This window comes from Coturnix japonica, chromosome Z, assembly GCF_054131305.1.
Source record: "Coturnix japonica strain WE chromosome Z, WE-NBRP24, whole genome shotgun sequence".
NCBI lineage: Eukaryota > Metazoa > Chordata > Aves > Galliformes > Phasianidae > Coturnix > Coturnix japonica.
The window spans coordinates 64,886,332-64,908,156 of NC_140702.1; the positions used below are offsets into that span (position 1 = coordinate 64,886,332).

The 21,825-nt window shown below is 38.2% G+C and overlaps 1 protein-coding gene across 1 annotated transcript in view; it reads left to right on the forward strand.

The window, feature by feature from the left end:
- Positions 1-21,825, forward strand: part of ADAMTS12 (ADAM metallopeptidase with thrombospondin type 1 motif 12) — a 149,048-nt gene that overhangs the window by 96,949 nt on the left and 30,274 nt on the right. The window contains exons 13-16 of the mRNA XM_015848413.3: positions 4,524-4,657; positions 13,122-13,242; positions 17,722-17,966; positions 18,877-19,018. Of these exons, the coding sequence (XP_015703899.2) occupies positions 4,524-4,657; positions 13,122-13,242; positions 17,722-17,966; positions 18,877-19,018 (642 nt within the window). The remainder of the gene's footprint in view (positions 1-4,523; positions 4,658-13,121; positions 13,243-17,721; positions 17,967-18,876; positions 19,019-21,825) is intronic.

A 21,825-nucleotide genomic window follows, 5' to 3' on the forward strand; every position in this document is an offset into this window, starting at 1 on the left:
TTGTACCCTTATAAAAGAACAAAGATTTCCCTGTGAAGAGCTCAGTATGCCACATGTAGTTTTAACAAGCAAACAGGAAGAAAAGGAGTGAATGATACTTTGCTGTTACCTAGACTAATTATATTTGAGGCTATAAATACTTGGAGATTTTTCCTCCTGTTTAAAATGAGTTTTAGCCTCCTAGGGGCTTGCACAGATTTACTTTAGATTAACTGTGGAGCACAGACACCCATCTGCTCACACTAGAGTACGTAGTACCCCTGAGAGGCTCGATATGAAGAGAACATTAAGGTTCAAATGTGGCTAAAGCATACAGTGGCTCTGGTCAGGGTATTTTCTGAATTGCTTGATTCAGGTCCCTGCATTGCTTTATGCAGAATTTGGTACTAAACAACTTCTCTGGCCATCATGCTCAGCCCACATCTATTTATTTCCTACCTTTTCACAAATTATATTTATCTGAACATGATAGCTACCTGGGATTTAAAGTCAGTGTAGTCAGTTTGAGTTTCATGCTGAAGTGATAAAAGTAATTATGTAAACAACTTTCTGTTCTCAGTCAGTGCTAGGATCAGCTCATGTGCTGGCAGACAGGAGCTAAAGTAGCTGAAGTACTGAAAATCTCATACTTCTTCCAAAACATGCCTGTGTGTCAAATAAGATCTGTACTGATACTCACAGGGTCTCAGCTAACAGTGCAAGTTGTTATTTCTGCTGCCACTGGAGCACCAAGTTAGGTTAGTGTGATAAAATACCTTTCGTTTTACATGTTTTGTCTGTCTGATGATTGTATTTTCTAATTTTCTTTGTTTTGGATTTCCTTATCCAATTCAGACTTCCCGCAAGCACGCACTGGCAGGGGGTTCAGAAGTGGAGACCCACTTCTTTTATTCCTAGTGATAGAGAGGAAAAAAAATATTGAGGCCTTATCATCTCCCAGCAGTCATATTATTCACATCCTTCTCTGTCACATTAAAGTGACCCTTCCAGCACACATACTCCAGTGATTCAGCTAAGAGAGAAACATTCACATTCTGTATTTCTACTCTGAGCAGGGACTGTGCTCTTTTCTGGTTATCTTCATGTTGTTCTGTTTATACTCTGTGAATATGACTTCTATTCTGATATACACAGGGGAAAAAAAAGAAAAAAAAAAAAAAAAAAGTAATAATCCTGAATTTTAGGATTTTTAATCAGCTTTGCAGTCTTGCTACCTTAGCCCTGTTCTGATTACAACTAAGTCAATGGCTACTAAAGAGAACCCTTACGCTTGGGATTCCATTATATCTGATACTATTCTATGGCTGATCCTGTCCCGCTTCAAAACAGCATGATGTTCTTGATGTAGGATGTGAGCAGTGTGCATAAAAGAAAAGATACAATTTTTCTGGGCTGCTGAGCATTGAAGGCACCTCAGCTAATATGTTATGTCCAACTAGAGCCATTGCATTTCCAGAATGACAGTCATGGTTTAAAGGAAAAAGTCTTAAAAAATCAAGTGTTGCTTTAGAAAAGAGATTGAATTAAATATGAGCTATTTAAAAAGACTTTCAAAAGGTGTACCACATGGAGTTGGAGGCCAAAAAGCCCCTTGTAACTGAGTTTGAAAAGCAAGATGCTGTGGTCTTATTAGTTCAGTGTAAATGTAACTCTTCTACTTTCACTCCTGAGTATGACATCAAGTTTCATGTAATTGTACTTCGTAATGCAGTTCTGACACCCTCAGCTCAGGTAGTATAGAGAGAACTAGAGTGTAGTTCTACACGCTACACTCTAGTTCTCTCTATACTAGAGAGCAGCTCTTCGTGCCTGCGAAAGTCAGAACAAGCAGTAGCAACCAGAGTAGTAAATATAATCTTGAGAATACACATAGAGTTCTTTATTTCTGGCTATCTAGAGGGTTGGGGGAATTAGTATTATAATTATTATGATTTAAATACAGTCTAGACTGGAGCAGAAAAAAGTGGCTTCAATCCTATGTGGGGAGGAATGGGTAAACCTGGGTTAAAACTGACATGGTTCTACCCAGGTGTTCATTAATGAGTGTTTAACAGCTGGATCAAGTATTTCATGTTTATGTTCAATTGTAAGATTTGATGTGTATTTTGGCTTAAAAACTTCCTAAAATGTAACAACCTTTTTAAAGTCTCATCATGAGTTAATCAAATTTGCTGAAGTGACAGAAACTAAACCAGCTGCTTTGAAGATTTCCATCTGAGCAACCCTGATGCTTGCACTGATCTCAGTTTAGTCTTATATATACTTAGACCATCATTGCAACTGGGCTGTGCCAGCACATTTTTTTGAACTGACTGATTTCTAAAATGGAATTGGGTATCATTCTGCTTGTTATGCCAACATACAGCTTGGGAGGAGATACAGATATCAGAGTAATACTTCACGTATTTTATTCTGAACAGTGTAAAACTGAAGTGGCTTTATGTAAAATCTGTGTCTGGATGAATTTTGAGTGGGTCATGGGCTAACTGGAAGTCTTTTGACAGACTGGCTACTGTGCTTTGCTGTTAAAAAATGGTGCACTGAGGAGGTAAACAAGGTGGAGCAAACTTTAGAGCATGAAAGAGATCAAACTAGAAAGAAAAAAGACTGCTTCAGATAAAAGTAAAATAAATGTGACAGATGTTTTGTCTAACAGTTTTTGCAGAGGGGCTGAGGGCTGATAAGGTTTACAAACTTGATGTTCTTGCCTGAGACTTATAGCTCCATCTCTGCTGATATTCTTGAACATGACTCGTTATCAACTTGATTTCCTCCAGTTTCATAACCTTAGTCCATGTGTTTCTTCTGCCACTAATTCTTCTATTGCCCTTTCTTTACAAAAGCATCCTAATTTGAGATGACACAAACATGTCACTCTTGTCAGGTTTTAGGCACCATTTTAGCTCTACCAACAAGTGGAAAAACACAAAGCTCACTCCTCATTAAGGTTTTGATTTTCCTGGTGGATCCTCTTTTTTAGTTTCTGGGTCCCAGTTCTACAGAAATGCTGTTTACATAAATGTGATTAATAATTAGAACTAAGACTGTGCAGGAGTCAGCGCTGGCATTGCAAGCACCCTGGAGCCAGGTGCTGCTCCCAGTTTTGTGCACAGCATGGTGCTGTGTGTATATTGGTGCTGTACAAATCAGAGGTATAAAAGTGAATTTCCCCCTTCAAAAGCATAAATCCTTTCAAAGGAAATGATTTGGTTTCTTTGCATTAGCCAAAAATTGAATTTTTCTCATTACTTGAAACTCCTTCAATTTTGAATGCAGTTCTTTGTATGACAAAAGCAAGATCAAGAAAGGAGGAAAGGGAAACAGTAATTCATCACCCAGGATATCCATCTATAGTTACCCTGTATGGCTTTCAGAGCAGGGAAGTGAGCAGCTTTTGTTGGCTGTTGATGAAGCTGTGACTCTGTAGAGGTTCCTCTGTAGCACCCAGAGAGATTTTATTAAAATGGCTCCAAATCGGTCTGATAAAGTTCCCAAAGCTAACATCTTCAACACCTATGGCTTTGCTGTGCAAAGGATTTCATTTTGCTGAGAATGAACAAATTGCTGTAGGTTCAACCTAAGGCCATTACTTCTCATCCAGCCACACCTGGGAAAAAAGGTCAACCCCCACCTCACCACAGTCTCCTTTCAGGCAGTTGCAGAGAGTAGTAAGGTCTCCCTTGAGCCTTCTCTGAACAGTCCCAGTTCCCTTAGCCTCTGCCCATAAAACTTCACAGTTTCTCTGTCTTTCTTTGAACTCTTGTTGTTCTCCATTGTTTTTATTTGGCTCTACTAAATCCATGCACAGATTAGAATTAATCTGGGATGTTGTGGAAAATCTTGTTTTAGAAACCCACAGATTGCTTTTGCTGCAGTTTTTCCATTCGTGCATCTATGCAAGAACAGCCCGGATCTGTCAGATGTACCAACATTATCTCTATTTCATAAATTGACAAGCAGGAAAAAAAGTGGAGTGGTTGGAATAATGTAGTAACTGCCAGCAAATGTCTGAAAATAAGCAGTGATATGTCCCTTGACTGAAGCAGTCATTTCATTAGTGGCAGAACTGATCAGGAGTTGTAAAATATACCTGAAATCACTCAGTCATCAGGTTATGAAAAGCAGTTGCTTATCTCTCATAGTCTTACTCCTTGGTTCCTCTTTTCCCCTCACTGATGACAGCTGGGTTTGCTGGTCTCCTGTCCCTTTCTACTTTGCAATTGAAGACCTTGTTATTGCTTGACTCACTTGGGTGTTAGTATGTCAGCAAGAGAATTTGTGGAGGTGTGAGGACATTGGGCTCCAGCTGTTCTCTGTACTAGTTGCATCTATCAGTCCTCTTACACTCTGTTAGCAATGGTATTGTGGCTTTGTTAATTGCTTCTAATTATGCCATTACTTGTCATTAAATGCCAGAGAAAGTGGGTAGATGGTAGAATGAAGACACACCGTTATTCCGTGTACACTGCATGTCAATGTCCTGCTGAAATATTTTCTGAGGAATTATTTCATTTTCCTTTCAGCTAACCCCTGCGAGCTCCACTGTCGCCCAATAGATCGCCATTTTTCAGAGAAGATGTTGGATGCAGTCACTGATGGTACACCCTGCTTTGAAGGAAGGCACAGCCGAGATATCTGTATTAATGGCATGTGTAAGGTATTGGGTATGTTTGCATGTTTCTTTCTCTACATTTTTTATATAGTTAAGGGGAAAAAATAATGCTTTTAGGTTTTGTTTTGTTGGAAGATCCATGTGAAACACTTGATTGCATTTTTAATGCTCATGGAAATAAATCCACAGAAATAGCTTTTCTATGTAGACATTAGAGTTATTTCTACCATTTTTAGCAAGTCCATTAGCCTAATTTCTTCTGGCAACTTCGAATGCAATCTTTCTTCCTGTATTTTAAGAAAGCCTGTTTGATTCTGGTGATTTTCATGGACTATAGCTTTGGTGTTACAACTGGTATCTCCGCTGCATGGTTTGGTTTTGAAAATTCAGTTCAGTATTTCACACTAAATAAGAGTTGTGAGCTGGCTTGCAGTAGGACCAGGCACTTGCTCTTGAAAATAATAAAAATTATTTCCCTTTACAACAGTAAATTGAATAATGTGGTAAAAGTAGTTAACTGGCAAACACACAGTAGGTAGTTCAGTAATTTTCTGTTTCTTGAAGAATAAATGTAAGGTTCTCTGCATGTTCTGCACATTAGTAGCTACTGAGCTTCAGGGAAGAGCAACAAAAAATTTGTTATAAGTTTTCCTTGCAGGACATGCATTTCTGAGAGGGAGTTACTGAGATTCTGTTCAAATTCACAGTGAAGAGTTTCCATTCAGCTTTGCTGAATGGCTCTTTTAACTATGGTGGTGAAAGTGTTGACTGGCAGTGAGCCAGCTGGAAACAAAGACTAATATACTGAAGTATGTAAATGTTGCATATTGTACTGGTGTTTTTGAACCTCACTAAGGAGACAGAATGCACTAAACTCAGAAGGCTGGCCTTGTGTTGTTATGTTTTTGCTTTCTGGTTTCCACACCAAATAGATCGGGGTACCTATGGCTTGTCATAGCTTCCATATGTTTTCTGTATTTAACCTTGCCTGTGACAATTCAACTTTATAGCTATATCAGAAATAACATAATGGTAGATCAGAGTTCAAAGGACAAGTTATTTTAGCTGCAGCTTCTACATACCAGATATACTAGTTCTTAGGGCTCAAGGTGTCTCTGAAAAGTTTCCTCCAAAGCACAGCCCCTACCATAAATACGGTTTTGTCAGCCTTTCACATGTCATCTACTGCATCAGATTTAATTGGAGTCAGAATCATGGAGTGAACAATATCATCATGCAGCTGCCACAAATGATACCCAGTGATGAATAGGTTACCCAAATAGCTCTTATTTCTGAAAGACAGTGTTTTTTTCTGCAGTAGGAGCACTGCATAACACTTGAGGAGAAGCATTTTGAAGTACCTCTTAATATAATTCATTGATATTTTAATCCAGCTAGCTAAACACAGTACCTATATTATAGACCATGGTGAGCAAATCAAGAAATGCACTTAAGAGTATTAGTCTGGTATATAATTCTTGCACTCCAATAACAACAGGTTTATAATAATGCGGAAACATTAAGAAACATTAACAGCAGTGTCTCATAATGTTTTCAAGTCTACATCTCGTAAAAGTGCATCACATATTTTTCTATTAAAATAATGCTTGGTTTGCAAAGCAGCTGTTATTTAAGAAGGAAGTTCAAACTCTTTGTAATGGCTATGTAAAAACAAAAGATAGGTAGACTCATATTCAACCTATAACTTAAATCTCCTAAATTCAGCTGATTATAATCTGATTTCACAGATAGCCATGGTTTTGCTCAGAATGGATAGTTAAATTGTTCTTACCTAGATGACTAAATGTGGATTGAGGTGCCTCTTTTTAACTGAGGTTTACTGAATGCTTGCCTAATGAACTTGGCATTTCCATTATTTGTATCTTCAAGTGAAAAGTAAGTACAGACACCAGTGCTGATTCTCTTGGTCCCTGCAATTTGTCCAGTATATAAAGCCAAATTTTTCAGCTAGCACTGCTTGTGCCGCAGTGTGCAAGGAAGCCTTACCTGTTAGATATTGGTATGATATTTCTTTAGAGCTTGCCTTGTTGGTTCAAAGACAAACTGGAATTGGTACCTCACTGGAGGACATGGCAAATAAGACAGTGGGACTCTCTGACCAATAACAGAAGAGGAACTCCCTAAATATGTAAAGCTGTTAACACTCAGCACTGGAACCAGTGACAGCAAAGAGGTGTCTTCAAAGTTACATGCATGAGGCTGCCACCAGGTTTTGTTTCCAGGTGATGCTAATAAGGAGAAGAGATTCCTCTTAACTCTTTTATTCTGTTTGCATCTGTCTTGGCTTTTCTTCTTGGACTATCTTCAGTCATAATGTCAAACCCACAGTTTTGAATGGAGACAGTCAGCCAGATCAGATGGAAATGCTACATAACATCAAAATATATTGTGGCTAGTTTGCAATTTAGCCATATTTCTCTACCCTTATCCTTTGGGTACCGTTTCTTTTTTCCTTCATTTAGAAGACATTTAAAAAACATATCGTATCTCCCACTGCTTTAAATTACTTACCACAAGCTGACTCTAATTCTTATTAGAACACTTGATTGCTCCAATAGGGTTAATAAGAAAGATACTGCCACTGTGGTATGTATGTTGAACATTGTGCATGCATGAGTTTTCCAGACTGAGGATTTTTGTTAAATATGCCATGGCATTATCTGGAAGTGAAAGCTTAGATGGTACATGCACTGAGATAGTGCAGACACTGACAGTGAAGGACCTGGCAACTCTGCTGTTTATAACAGGCATTCATCTGCTGCACAGAATTTTAATAGGCTTAAATGACCTTCAGTCATGCAAAACCTTGAGTTGTTCTCTATAGTAATGCACAATTTTTATGTTCAGAGATTAACATTGTATTGGAGAAGTACACAGCATCATAGCAGGGAGAAATGTGTTTGTACTTTGTTTTTCCTTTTTTCTTGTTAAAAAGCAGATTGCTTTTTTTTTCTTTTACTTTTTTTTTCTCATAGTACTTGTACTGCCACTCATTATGGTTCAATCTTTTCCTCCCACTGCTAGCCCAACAGGATATTGTTTCAGCCACATCTAGACAAATTGTAAGTGAAATAAGCACATCAATGCATATCTCTATTTATGGTAATGTCTTGGCCAACATGGCATTATTGTGATTTCTCAGTTTGGAGGCTAGTGTGGAAGACAAGTAGAAGAAAAAGCTTTGAAGCATAATGTAGCATTCATGTAACTTTGATATCCTGGCAATAGGTCCAGTACATACGCCTTAGTGACAGCAAGGGCTCCACAGCCAATCTGATGCAAAAATTTCTCCCAATGGAAGTGGCAAGAGGAAAATGCCTCTGGCTGTTTTCCTTTTAGTTAGCATGCAGCAGGAAATAAATTACTTTTCCTTCCTGTAACATGGCCAAGGCAATTCAGGTTACTATTTTTGCCTCCACATTGTGTGGTAGGACCAGTAATAAAGCTAGTCTCAGGTGTGTTAGAAAAGCACTTGACAAATAGGGCAATTACGAAGGGCACAGAAAATGATGCTGATTTGCAACACACATGATACGGCACACAATGGTTTCTTGTTAGCACAGCACGTTCAACTGGCAGAGGGTGCACAAGAACTTGTATGCAATAGATTCAGAATCTAATTGCTACTGTTTTTGTTGTGTTGTTGCTTTTTTTTCTTTTCTTGTTTTAATAACCTGCATGTAGTCTCCAGATCTATTTTAACAGTCAATTTGGCAGAAATGTTAGGCTTGTTATTTAAGGCAGTTTTAGAAAATATTGCTACTGCATAGTTAGGATAGAAGATTAGGGAAAGCAAATAAAAGGGAGGAGGACGCATTTAGAAGTAAATCTAATGAATAACAAAAATAATGTGTTATTCACTGGAGTGGCAAGGTGGAAATTAAAGTTCACGTAAATGTGTTCCTAATGAAAGACATCTGGAGCTGTTTACTCAAAAATGTACACGTTGTGAAGGTCATTAATAGCCTTGTCAGAAGGTGACCTTCTGCTAGATATGGGGTCACTGCACCAACACCATCATTCTTTTAGCCCGGGAGTAAAACAAAAGTTTGATTAACTCTTGCAGAGCTGTCCAGATGCTTCACTCTTTGGGACCTCTGCAGCATACCCTTTCTTTGCTTATATGGTGTGGTGATGTCTGCTACAAACTGTTTCAAATGTCAGAGGAAAATCAAAATAGAAGTATCTATGTCTGGAAGGGACAAAGGGATTCCTTTCATGTTACAACATCATATTTTGATGCCGTTAATGTGTTGCTAAGGGAAATGTATAGCAATGTGTGAAAGATCTGAACTGACACAGAATGAAGCCTGTGCAGAGACACTAATTGGTACCCTGAAGGCAGGAAAGTGATCGTATTGTGCTGTATTGTGGAGCTTCTATTGGACATGGCCACCAGTGCCAGTAGAGTAGCTGAGGACTGATTTGTTAAGTCTTGGAGATTTTCTGACTAAATGGTACTCAAAAGAAATATATGTTCAATGATTTCAGAATGTCTGACTGATAGCTCACACTGGATAAACTGTCACTAGGTGTAAATACTCAAGCAAGCATGAGCAGCCAACAAAAGTTGAACAGAAACCATATTAAGAATATGCATTTTCTACCAGCAAATGCTTATTTGACAAAAACATTAAAAACTGAAAGCACTTTTTTCCGCTTTCCTTTCCAGAAGTTTGAGTAAGAAGCTCTAAAACAGTCCTTAGTACTGCCTAGTAGCAAAACATGCAGTGTTGGAGTTCAATCTCTGTATTTTTCATTTGCATAGTTAAAAATATATGTTTTGTCCACTTGAAACATTTTCTCCTCTACTTTCTGGTTAACAGTAAATGTGTGCATAGAACAGAAAATGAACTTCAACTTGCAGGACTCCCCAGAGTGGCTTGTTACTGCTTCAGTTCAGTGATAAAACTGATTGCACTGACTTTACTAACTTATTATAGACTATTAATAAATGTGCAGACAGTACAGTAGATACACTGAAGTGTGCATCATGGGATGAAAGATGGCCATCTATCTATCTCTTCACATTCTCAAGAAGTGCTAAGAATAAATTGTATTGCATTCTTAGCTAACAAGTGTAGGTCTGTGCTCTTCACCAGATAAAGAATCATTCTGCACTCATTACAGTGTTGTCTGAGAAATCTGAGTACCTCATTAGAGTAATACATTCTATCATTTAATCCATCCTTGGTTGAGTAGCGACATGCTTGGAAGTAAAAACTGACTCATGAACCTTCTCAGCATGTATTTATCTCTGTAACATTCTGTACTCCTCATAAATGTGGTCCTTAGTGCTGAGATATATCTGTGAAAGACACATCACTAACGGAGAATAAACTTTCCCTCTTTTTTAAAGTGCCCTTCTGTGAATCAAGAGAGAACATCTTGGCACATCCAGTGTTTTTCATAGCAGGCATCAAAGGTGCTGATGAAGTGCTGTTATTATAGTGACAGATGATTCTTTTTTGAAACTTCTTTTAAAATGTGAGTGATAATATTATTATATAAAGTGGCATCATTAACTCGAGGCCTTTCCTGGGAGCTCCCTGTAGCTGTTCATTAAATCAGTGGTGCACAGAGTAAAAGCTCAGGTGTTTCTTCCCCTCAAACTGACAGGAAAAAACAGTAGAGTATGAAGAAGGCTTTGTACCTAGATTAATAGGTATGCTTTCCTGTCAAAAGCTTGTGGAAGATTACAAGCGCTGATGTACTGAAGGTAAAAGGGGATTAGAATCAAAAGAAGGAATACTGAGATCTTCATACATCAAGGGGATATTAGAGAAGTTGGCATGTTTTGCACCTGAAAGTTTATTTTGACAAAAATCAGTAAAGAAGAACTTTTAACTACTGCCATATCTCTTAAGGCTGTTCATCTAAATCATACAGCATAGAATCCTATCATAGCAGCGTGCTATGATAGGATTCCAGATGTCTCAGACACTGTTGACAGCCACAAAGTGTTAGACACAAGTAGGCTCTGGTTGTGTTCTGCAAGTTTAGCTTTCTGTCATGATAGCACAAAGCACTGTGGAGTTTCTCTGATAAAAACAAATGAACAACAATGCATACAAACAAACAAATGCTTACTAGAAATGAATTTAGGATCTGTGAAGTTCAAATACTGTACTGGGACTGAATCTGAGGTTGTAACACAGCAGAGGATAGCAGCACTTCAGTCACTTGTACAAGTGACAGTATTCATGCACAAAAGAGGGCAAGTTGTCAGGTAAATGATTCTCTTATCCCAGTGTGCCAACCAGCTATGTCCTTTGGGGTGGTAATGTGCCCAAGAGCTGACCAGAACTGCCTCTGTTCTCTCTAAGCTAAATAGGTTTTTATTTACATGCTTAATAAATCAAGAAATGTAACATCTAAAGGATTTAAGCTAAGCATCAACTCATGTCATAATTTGAAAGTAATTTAAGACTGGAACTAGAATATGGAAAGGAGGGGGCAGAGAATGTAGTGGTGTGAGTGTTGATGCACTTTAGTGTGGTTTGAAAACAACTCCGTTTCCCCTCAAAATTTACTCTGAATTTTTGAGAAAAGTTTTTTTTTGGTTGTTGTTGTTTTTAATGATTACCCAGATGTTATTTTCAAGGTGGAGAAATATATACATACGTGTATATATTTTGTTCCACCTTGAAATACTGATATATATATATATGTATAAGTAAGTAGTGTTTATTATGTGTGACTGAATAATTCAGCTCCAGGAGAAGCAGATCAAATGCAGCACGCTCCTTAGGTGACAAATAGATAAGGTGGAGCACTGCCAAATATGCACTATCTGCATGAGAGTATATTACAGCTGAATCCATACTGATACACACAGCAAGCATGGAACGGTGCAATTGGAGTTTCATTTGGTCGGGAAGCTGCAGCCAGCTCCTCAGTAATGATAAGCTCTTGTACAAAGTGATGTTAATATACTTCAGAATTCTTTAATATTCATTTGTGACAAAAGTAGCTGAAATGCAGATATGATTTAAAGAGATTTATGGTACCAAGGAGCTCAGGAGTGCTGTTATGCATACACCTCTTATTCTGAAAAGCTGTAGTCTAAAAAGTGCAGAGCATAACAGTACTTAATAGTCTAGCTTTTGTTTTATGCTGTATGCTTTTAAAAGTTTCTAAAGTTGGCTGCTTAGTCTTGAATCTATTTATTTTGGGATTCTTTTCCTGCTGTATTTTTGTAATATTGTATTAGCACAAAGCCTGCAAGAAAGTTTAGGGCTTGATTGTCCTTCACCAGCTGAGCTCTGTTTAGAGAAAGAAAGAGAAGCTTCACAGAACTCCAAACCATTACATTTACCTCCAGGTTAATTCAGATGATGAAAGGTTTTTCTGCTTTATACATGGGCAGGAACCTGACTCTTCAGTTTAACCCATACTGCACTCTGATTTCTCACCTAGGACATATGCTGCCTTGATTCTGATGAATGGACATAACATTTAAGAAATTTCAGATTATTTTTATACCACATTATATTAAAGCACTTCAGCCTAAAAATCTCCCTAGTCCTTAAAGAGAGGCAAAAACTTTACCCCAGAACTTAAATATGATTCTCCTCAAGTGTAATAGACTACATGGAATTTTGGTTTTGGCAAGGAAGAAGTTTTTCCTAACTCAAGATGAATATTTTTTCTCCTGCTTCCTCCCCCTAGCAAAAATGAATGGAAAATCAGTCTTTGTCAGAGCTTTCAATCTGACTCATTGCTCTGTGCTGGCAAGCTGGAGAAAAAAAAGCTGTAAAATTTTTTTACAGCCTACTGAAGAGTTTTACTTGTCTGCATTAGGGGTTCTTCACTAGGACTGCTACAGAACATGACACAGTGATCAGAAAGTGTTCTGTCATTTGTTGAGTTGCTTTGTGACTTTGGTTGGGTACAGTTGTCTAGGTTCAGCATGTTCAGTAAGTGAATCTTTAGCAAGTAATCCTTGCCCCGTGTGTCATTATTAATAGAGATTCAAACCATCTGTTCCTGTGAGTAGCTTTTGTTCTACCTCTGTTGAAGAAACAGTGTGAAATATTTGTGTTTGTGGGTAAGACACTGGGGTTTCACTGAGACACTGGTGAGATTCACTGTATTTCACTTCTGTTATTACATTTTAGTTCTGAGAATCCATGGCTGTGTCTATGATATACGAGAGCAGACATGAGTGGTAGATGTTTTGGATAGTCCAAAAAGTTGAAATCATTTTAGTGGGATGTTTCCAGTTTAGATATGCGTCTAGTCACTACTGTATGTTTCATGGCCTAGTGGTGTTTGTGGGTTTTTTGTTCTTTTTTACTTCATTATACATATTCATTTCACTTTCATATACATACTTCAGACACATATTTCACTTACATGATCTCTACTACTATTGCCTTTATGTCATAAAATATATATTTGTAATATTTATGTAAAATGTATATGCTGAAGTTTCATTGTGAAAACAGTATTAATTCTGAAACTCCTTTTGGTTTTTTTCCCCTAGGCTGTTGGCTGTGATTATGAGATAAATTCCAATGCCACTGAAGACCAGTGTGGAGTTTGCCTGGGAGATGGCTCTGCCTGTCATACAGTGAAAATGACATTTAATCAAAGTGAAGGATTTGGTAAATTGGGTTCTTTACTTAAACTCTTTTATTGATGAAGTATTGATACATGTAAAAATTCTGAAGAAGTGCTTTCCATTGTAAACTGAATGATCAGTCTGTATAGGAAATAGCAAAAGGATGTTTCGCAATTAATCTTGCATGTACCTTAAAAGATTGGTGAGCTGTTTTTTAAGTTCACCTCATCTAATAAAAATGATGTCAGAGACTAAGAGGTCCTGTGCAATTTACACTGATACTGACAAAAACCCCAAATAGGGAGTGCATTTACAAATTATTTCTGTAATTAGTGCCCTTGGAAAATCTGAACTGAATCTCTAGACAAAGTAAAGCACCCAGAAAACACTGGACCAAGTGTTTCAAAGTGTCCTAAATTTGATAGCACTGGCTTTAGTGACCAAGTACAGCCTTTTCCTTGTGCAGAATTTTGCACATCTGTTTGCTGGAGAAGTTTCTGTGGTAGAAACTTCTGGGCTGGAAGGGTGGAAAGGTGAGTCCCTGCAATGTTACTGAGGTCTGAATCAGCACTTGAAAGTCTGAGGCCTTCTTCACTCATGGCAGTGAGACATGCAGTCCTTAAGTTGCCTTATGTGGGATGAATTAGTGCCAAAAAGTCTTGAAGAGGAAGTGGAAACTAAAACTAAAATATTATTTGTGCAAATAATTTAGAATTTAGGGGAAAAGCTGCCTTTTTAGGGTAGAAAGACTTGAAGTGTACGCAGGATCTAGGCTTGGCCAGAGTTAAAAGTTTTTCTGAGACTGACATAAAAGATGTCCACTTTTTTTTAATGATATTTTAAAGGTAGGGAAATATGGAGAATATGCCCTACAAGGAGACACTGAAGGAACGGGGGCTATTTAGTCTGGGGAAAAGGAGGATGAGGGGAGACCTTATTGCTCTCTTCCAGTATCTGAAAGGTGCTTACAGTGAGAGTGGGGTTGGTCTCTTCTTGCTGGTGACAGGACAAGGGGAAATGGCCCCAAGTTGCACCAGGGCAAGTTTAGGTTGGATTTCAGGAAACACTTCTTTACAGAAAGGGTTGTTAAACACTGGAATAGGCTCCACAGGGAGGTGGTTGAGTCACTACCCCTGGATGTGTTTAAGAGCCGTTTGGATGTGATGCTGAGGGACATGATTCAGTGAAGGGTTGTTAGGGTAGTATGGTCAGGATGTGGTTGGACTTGATGATATTTAAGGTCTTTTCCAACCTGAGCAATTCTATGATTCTACATTCTAAATCTTGTTCTTGTTACTCCCACTGGCTGCTGAGGAATATTACTATGCACAGCAGAACATTGACCAGGCATGCAGACAACGGAAGAAGAATAAATGGTGCTGCTCAATAGGAAAAAGTGTTGGGGTAGAAGAAAGACTGGGTTGCAAATGACAGGGGTTTAGGACTGCGGCAGGCAGAATGAGAAGTAAATATGTTAACAAAAAGGGGGAATAAAGTTTTGCAGTTCAAACAAAGGAGTCTTCTTGGGAAAAGGAAGAGGAGTGGCTAGAGACAGGGCAGTTGTCAGAAGGACAGGGATTTGTCCTGCCTTCACTCTTTAATGCATGTAGGGGAAATGATTTTTCAGAGTTTCATTAGGAACCTTTAAATCTCTGAAAATCAAGAAACGAGGGATTGTGCAACAGGGATGAGGAGAGGTCTGATTCAGCTAGGAAAAAGGCAGAGCTTGGCCCATGTCACTCCTATGAAGGGATGAATTTTCCTGAACTGACAAGCAAATGAGGAAATGTGATGGCATTTGCTTTAACCCAGAGGTTTATCTTGGTCCTGACACCCTGTGAACAACCTGATTGGAATTGATTCCACACTTCTTGCAGTCCCTTGCTGCCCAAATGCACACAGAGGCCTGATACATTCTGGAGATTAATTTTGGACACAGCCATGATACAGAAAGGAATCGGAGAGATTGGAAGTTCTCCTGCATCCTCACTTCAGAGATTGCCTCTAGGCTATGATTTTTTCCCCATTACCATTACACACCACAGTGCTCCTTCTATTCCTTGGAAAGGCTGCGTGCAACTGTACTTTGATCTGCAAACCTGATTTGCCATAGGAAACCTGTGCTGTTTCATGTATATTTTTGTGATAGTGCCTAGAGCCTGGCTTAGAAGAAAATCGTGCTTCAGGAACTTTCATTTTTTAAGTAAGAAACTCACATATATGACAAACTAGAGACCAGGATGGGAGCTGGTGAGATAAGGAGAAATAGAGCGATTGTAATCTGATTTGCAGTACTGTGCTAAGTACTTTGGTGAAATTTCTTCTGACTTACAGCAATGGGAGAAGAGAAACAAGCTCTTCAGCCCCAGTAGTGATGTGCCTGCAAGGGTTGCATGAATTTATTCTTCCACTCTTCTCCATGATTAGGAAGATATAGATTTAATTTTTGTTAAAAATTGAAAGATTAATGGCACCTGAAAGTTGCCATTGCACGGGTGTGTGACAGCACCTACAGCATGGATGCTGCAGAGTTTAATGAATACAGCGTGCAGGTTAGCCAGCTGACATTTCAACTGTTATTGAATCTCAGATCTCTAGATAATCTTAACAGATGGGACCATATAACCAGGAACAATTATATAAACACCACCTACACCATTTTTAAACAAAAAATAAAATGAAATAAAATAAAATAGTGAGCTGCCTGATAAAATCAAAAGCTTGTTCCTGATTTGTGTTGCTTTCAAAAACAGGTAACATTCACTGGGAATTAAACTGATGACCTGAGAAACCAGGAGATAATTTAGGGAGGGAGTGTGATACGTTGGCCAAATGGGAACAGCTATCATCGGACAGCTGACATGTATTTAAAATCAGGTTTATGTGCAACAGTGATTCAGACAGAAATAATTATGCAAATACTTGACAGGGTACAGACTTCTTATGTTATAACAACAGAGAGAAAATTACGTTTGATTGTTTTTATATTTTGTACTTTGAAAAATGTTATTCAAATTACATCTGGAAAAGAAAAAGAAAAAAAAATCTGCTAGAAAAAGGACACCAAGTTTGCAAAGCTCTCAGAAAATTCCACAATAAATTTTTTGCATGCATAAAATTTAATTGGGCCCACTTGTGAGTATGTCTTCTAATCAAGTCTTTAGTTACACAGTCACACACAGCTTGTAACACGTCTCCACCTCACCGGATGAATAGAACGTTTGGAAGAGTCATTAGACCTCACTTTCTTACAAAGATCTGGCATCCAATGATAATCCAGTTATTTAGTAATCTTCCAAGTGTCGTCATGCCCTTCTCTTTTGAAAGACTGAAGCATTTCAGCTTCCATAGCTAATCTCAGAAACACACAAAAGGTGTCATGGAGAGAACAATATACGTTTAACATTATGCTTCTTTTAATTACAGGGGGATTGAAGTAGACAGATCCATTTTTATTTGGTTGTGGATTCTTATTTTCTGTTTTTTGTTGTTTTTGTTTTAATGGTTATATGTTGGGGATTTTTTCTTGTTTTTTGGGTTGTTTTTTGTGGGGGGGATGTGGGGAGGGTTGGACAATGAGGGGACACAGATGGGTGGATATTTTCATTTATTAGAATTTATTTCAGCAGCTTTATGTTTTGTTTCTTTTTACCATGGGCAACATATATCAGTAAGGCCAGTACCTGTCACCATGCAAAAGAACTACAAGCTGTAACTTACTGAAATAAGTTGTCCAACATTTTAAGTGTACCACTAATTCTGAAGGTCGCTTATTATGGCCAGTATGGTTTATGTCTGAGTAATCAAAGCTGATCAGCTTATTTCACAAGACAGGTGATGGGGATGTGATTCTCAGAATTTAATCTGTGACAACAGCTGTGTGTGATGAGTGTCTACGTACCTACACTGTGACCAGACTTCTGCAGCTTCCATTCCTAGGGGATCTGCCTGTAGAGCTTGTCATCCTTATAATTTCTAAAACCCGGCCCAGAGCAGCATCAAGAAAGCTATTTGAGTCATGGAAAACTTGAGTGACTTCAGACTTCAGGATTATGAAATCATTTACATCCACTGATGACAGATGAAAATGTTCCTTAAAATTAAAAAACTTTTCCTACAACAGACTCTTAACAAACTGAGACTCCCTACTCTTTTTCCAGAGTACTTGTGGTTACAGTATGCCAGAGCCCTTGGGCATGGCTGTAGAGATGCTGATGCTCAACTGTGAAGTAAATTTCATGTGGCACAGCTCAGAAAAGCATTCACATCCACACCCCTTCTAAATGCCACTATAATTGCTTAAACATAGTATGTATACTCTGACTGATACTGGAAAATCTGTGTTGGAAAGTCCCGCCATTAATTAAATGAAAAGAATACATGAATATGTAAATGAAAAGCTCCATGACAGAACTTATATATATATGTATTTCAAGAAAATCTGATGTTTTAAAATGCCTTCAGTAAACTGCAGTGACATTTTTGTTGTTTACCTCCATGCATCTGTTTTGTTTTCTTTTAGGATATGTTGATATTGGGTTAATCCCAAAAGGTGCAAGGGGAATCAGAGTGACAGAAGTTGCAGAAGCAGGCAATTTCCTTGCTGTGCGAAGTAAAGACCCAGAAAAATATTACCTGAATGGAGGTTTTATCATCCAGTGGAATGGTGAATACAAAGTGGCAGGAACGATATTTCAGTATGACAGGACAGGTGATCTAGAAAATCTGACTGCTCCAGGACCCACCAATGAATCAATATGGATTCAGGTAAGAAGCAGATCTCTAGCAGAGCCAGTTGGGTTTGGAAGATTGCTGAATGTACTAAGACTTTGAAACTGTGGCTGGAATAAGATGTATATTTTTGTGTAAACTGCTCTACTAGCATCCTGTCTTTCAAAAATCATTTGAGCTACTTTGGAAAGAAATATGTTGCTTGAGAAAGCAGTTCATCCTACCTGGAAACATGTATGTCCTGTATCATAGTATGATTATGGTCATGGGAGAGGGTCAATGTTTTGGATATTCAGTTGGCACTGTCATGAACCAAATCCAATGAAACGAACAGGAGGAAGAGGAGAAGTTCATTGCCTCAGTAGTTGATCCCCTGACGATGCTCTTACCTCTCTCCTGTCAGCCAAATGGTGATACTCATGAGTGGCTCTACTTACTTGGAATTTTCCTTCTCAATCTGGAAATGGCAAAAAGTAATAATAAGAGTATCTGAATAAAATCTCTAGTTTTCTAACTTACTGGATATTGTTTAACAGTTGTTATATATGGGTAGGGCAATTACCATTTATAATGGAAGGCAATAGCTCTAAATCAGTGCCAGGTTTTCCAGCACCTTGGATGGACTTTGTGTTATCTCATGATCACTTATGTTGGCCCACCTGCACATGAGCTTTCAAAGCTGCATTACAAACAGCTGTGTCTTAAAAATAACTATGTCTACCACTGTCAGCAAGCAAATGGAAAGTTTTCCAGTCTGTGTTTCTGAATGGGTAGTAGGATCCAAAATGAGGGTGCTTTTAAACCTGCTGGGTTTTATTTTGTTGTTTTTTCGTTTGGGTTTTTTTTGTATTTGTTTGATTTTGTTTCGGCTGTCATACCTTGAAAGCTTTGGGCTAGAAGATTACAGTAAACAGAAATGATTAAATGAGCTGTACTGTTTCTCCAGCTACTTTTTCAAGAGGCTAATCCTGGAATCAAGTATGAATATACTGTTCGTAAAGAGGAAAGTCATGAGAATGAGATTGAAGAGCCAGAGTATTTTTGGCAATATGGAGAGTGGACAGCCTGCACTGTGACCTGTGGAAGAGGTAATTCCACATTTCCTTTTCCTATTATTGTTTGTTACTTTCCTTAAAATGATCTGGACCATTTCTGTCATTTCTCTTTCTTTAAGAGGCAAGGTTCTTACATGTATTTTGTGAGAGAGCTTATATGTAAGAATGTATTTTAGCTTTAAAATAAGATAACAAAGCTATTTAAGATGAGGAAATGTGTGTATCACCTGCCCTGAAATTCTCAGCATCTATGAGCCAAATTGGAAAATCTAGTTTTCTTTTCCCTTGCACTTTACTTTCAGAATTCCTTGTCATAATCCAACTTCCCAGTAGAACTGATTTGCAACCTACTTCTGTTTCTCTGTGTAAGTGTTCTAAACTCAGGTATCTTAAATACAAAAAAATACCCTTCATTTCTGTCCAAAAAGCAAAAATACTTTCATGCATTTCTCAGTAAATACTCTTTTTTGTTAGCAAAAAACCCAAACCATTTTATTTAGGTACCTAAAACAAATGCTTTGTTCAATGGCATGCTGCATGTTTCAGCTCCTTTATGTGCTTGAGGTTGATTTTTAATCTAACAGTTGTCATGATAGCAAAAAGAGGGAGGAAAAGTGAAATTAGACTGGTTATTATGTTTTTATTCAACATCTGCTTCACTTTTCCCAGAATTGTTTCCTACTAAGTAAATTATACTACTGTATACTATCTTCTGGCTAAAGAATTGTGTGATTTGGCTTTGATTTCTAATTGCAACATGATTATTTAAACAGAAGACTGCAGGATATGGGCGTTTTTTTCAGTTTTTATTTAATAGGTGGCTTCCCCCTTTACCATCTTTGACTTCTTAATAAGTATTTCTTGAGCCTATAGGCATAGGTCAAAATGAAACACTTCAGGAAGCACTGTGAACTTCATCATATGATTCTGCAGGGTATAAGATACATCACAGCACAAAACATGGAAACCTTCTCCATTCTCTGTATTCATTCAAGGACAAGATAAAAGGAATAAATAAATATTTTTCTCTCTTTCCCCTTAGATACATAAATTCATAAAAATTTCAAAACAGACTTGAAGGAAGGTGCAATCTGCTAGTAAGTAAAGAAGTCAGGATATTGTCGCTTACTCCCTGAACAGTCAAAAAAGGAAAGCCTGCCGTAGGGCTTAAATGAATTGCTTGAACAAGGAGAAATAGACAGTATCACTGGGTTTGGAAAGAACCTCAAGAGATTGAGGCCAATCCGCCTGCTAAAGCAGGTACCCACAATAGGTTGCCCAGGTAGGTGTAGTATCCCCATAAAAGGAGACTCCACAACCAATCTGGGCAGCCTATCCCAGTGCACCATCACCCTTACCATAAAGAAGTTCTTCCACATGTCAGTATGGAACTTCCTATGTACAAGTTTTAGGCCATTGCTCCTTGTCCTACCACTGTGAGCCACCAAGAGCCTCATCCATTTGCCTCCCATCTCTCTTTAGATAGTTATAAACACTTATCAGATGCTCTGTCCATCTTCTTTTCCCCCTTCTGAACAGATCCAGGTTACTCAGCTTATCTTCATATGGAAGACGTTCCGGATCCTTAACCATCTTTATGGCCACCCACTAGACTTCTATGAGATCCTTGTCTTTCTTTTTTGAACTAGGGAGACAGAGTTCTGGTATTACAGTCTGTTCGCATTTCTCTGCAGGTATTCTATGCTTAATTTGACTCTGCTCTGGGCTGCCTAAATGTGAACCACTCATGCTGTTGGCATGCTGAGCTAGCTGTGGCCTTACTAGGCTCCACACCAGAGTTTGAGCTCTGCTTATCCAGACATTAACGTCAAAACCTGGAGCTCTCAGAAGCAGAGAACAGAGTATTTGGAAAATGTTAATGGTCCTTCAGCAAAGAAGTTTGTAAACTCTGAAGTCTTGCCCCATTTAGCAAGGAATGGAAATAGTAGTAATTGTTTATGTAGAACCAGAAATTCTCACAGTTGCACATTATTGTATTTGTTCCTCTTGAGTTCAGCTAGGAATCATGAGGCAAAATAAAGGCAGGACTTAATGTTCCCAGTGTTGCTGCATTAATCAGTATATTTCCCTGACTTCTGCAGAACTTCCCCCTAGGTTTAAATAATGAGACTGATCTTATCTGAATGTACAGGCTGTTTAGATCCAGAATTTAGTGCCATTGGCAGTAACAAACCTGCTGTGCCAGATCTCAGGCATTAAAATATTTTCTTAAAGCTTCTAATGTAAAGTGTGTTAAGTAGGCAAGAAGATAATCTTCTGCTATCAATATGCTGCATGAGAACTCCACTGAAGACAAACCTTCAATGGGGGTCAAGGAGATTTAAAAAAAATAAGTTGTGTTTGTTAGGGTAAATATGACAGTGAAATAACCCTTGAAGTACTTTTTCATTCATCATTTGGTAAATAATGGCTGAGTTGTTTTTCAGGTTCAAAGAGGAGGCCAAGAAAGGTGAACCACTGAAGTAACTCTGACTGACATAGCCAGTGGCAGAAATTGATTTCTAGAGGTTTTTTTTCTCTCCTGGCAAACATGGAACTGCCTAATGATTCATTGTAGGCCTCACATCAGGACTGGACAATAGAACAGTGATAAATCCAAGAGCCCTTCAGCTTTTTGTAACCACAGAGATCAGGACAATGCAATCATGCTTTCCATAGCCAAAAGAGAAAAACAGAGTTAGGGAATGGCAAATGGGACAGCATACAGAGGAACAGGCTGGTCTCGGAAAGCCTCTCCTGTCTAAAAGAAAAAAAACAACACAGTTTTACATCCTTAACTAGAGGAAATTTCCAGTGTTGCATAATGTAGTTGTAAAATT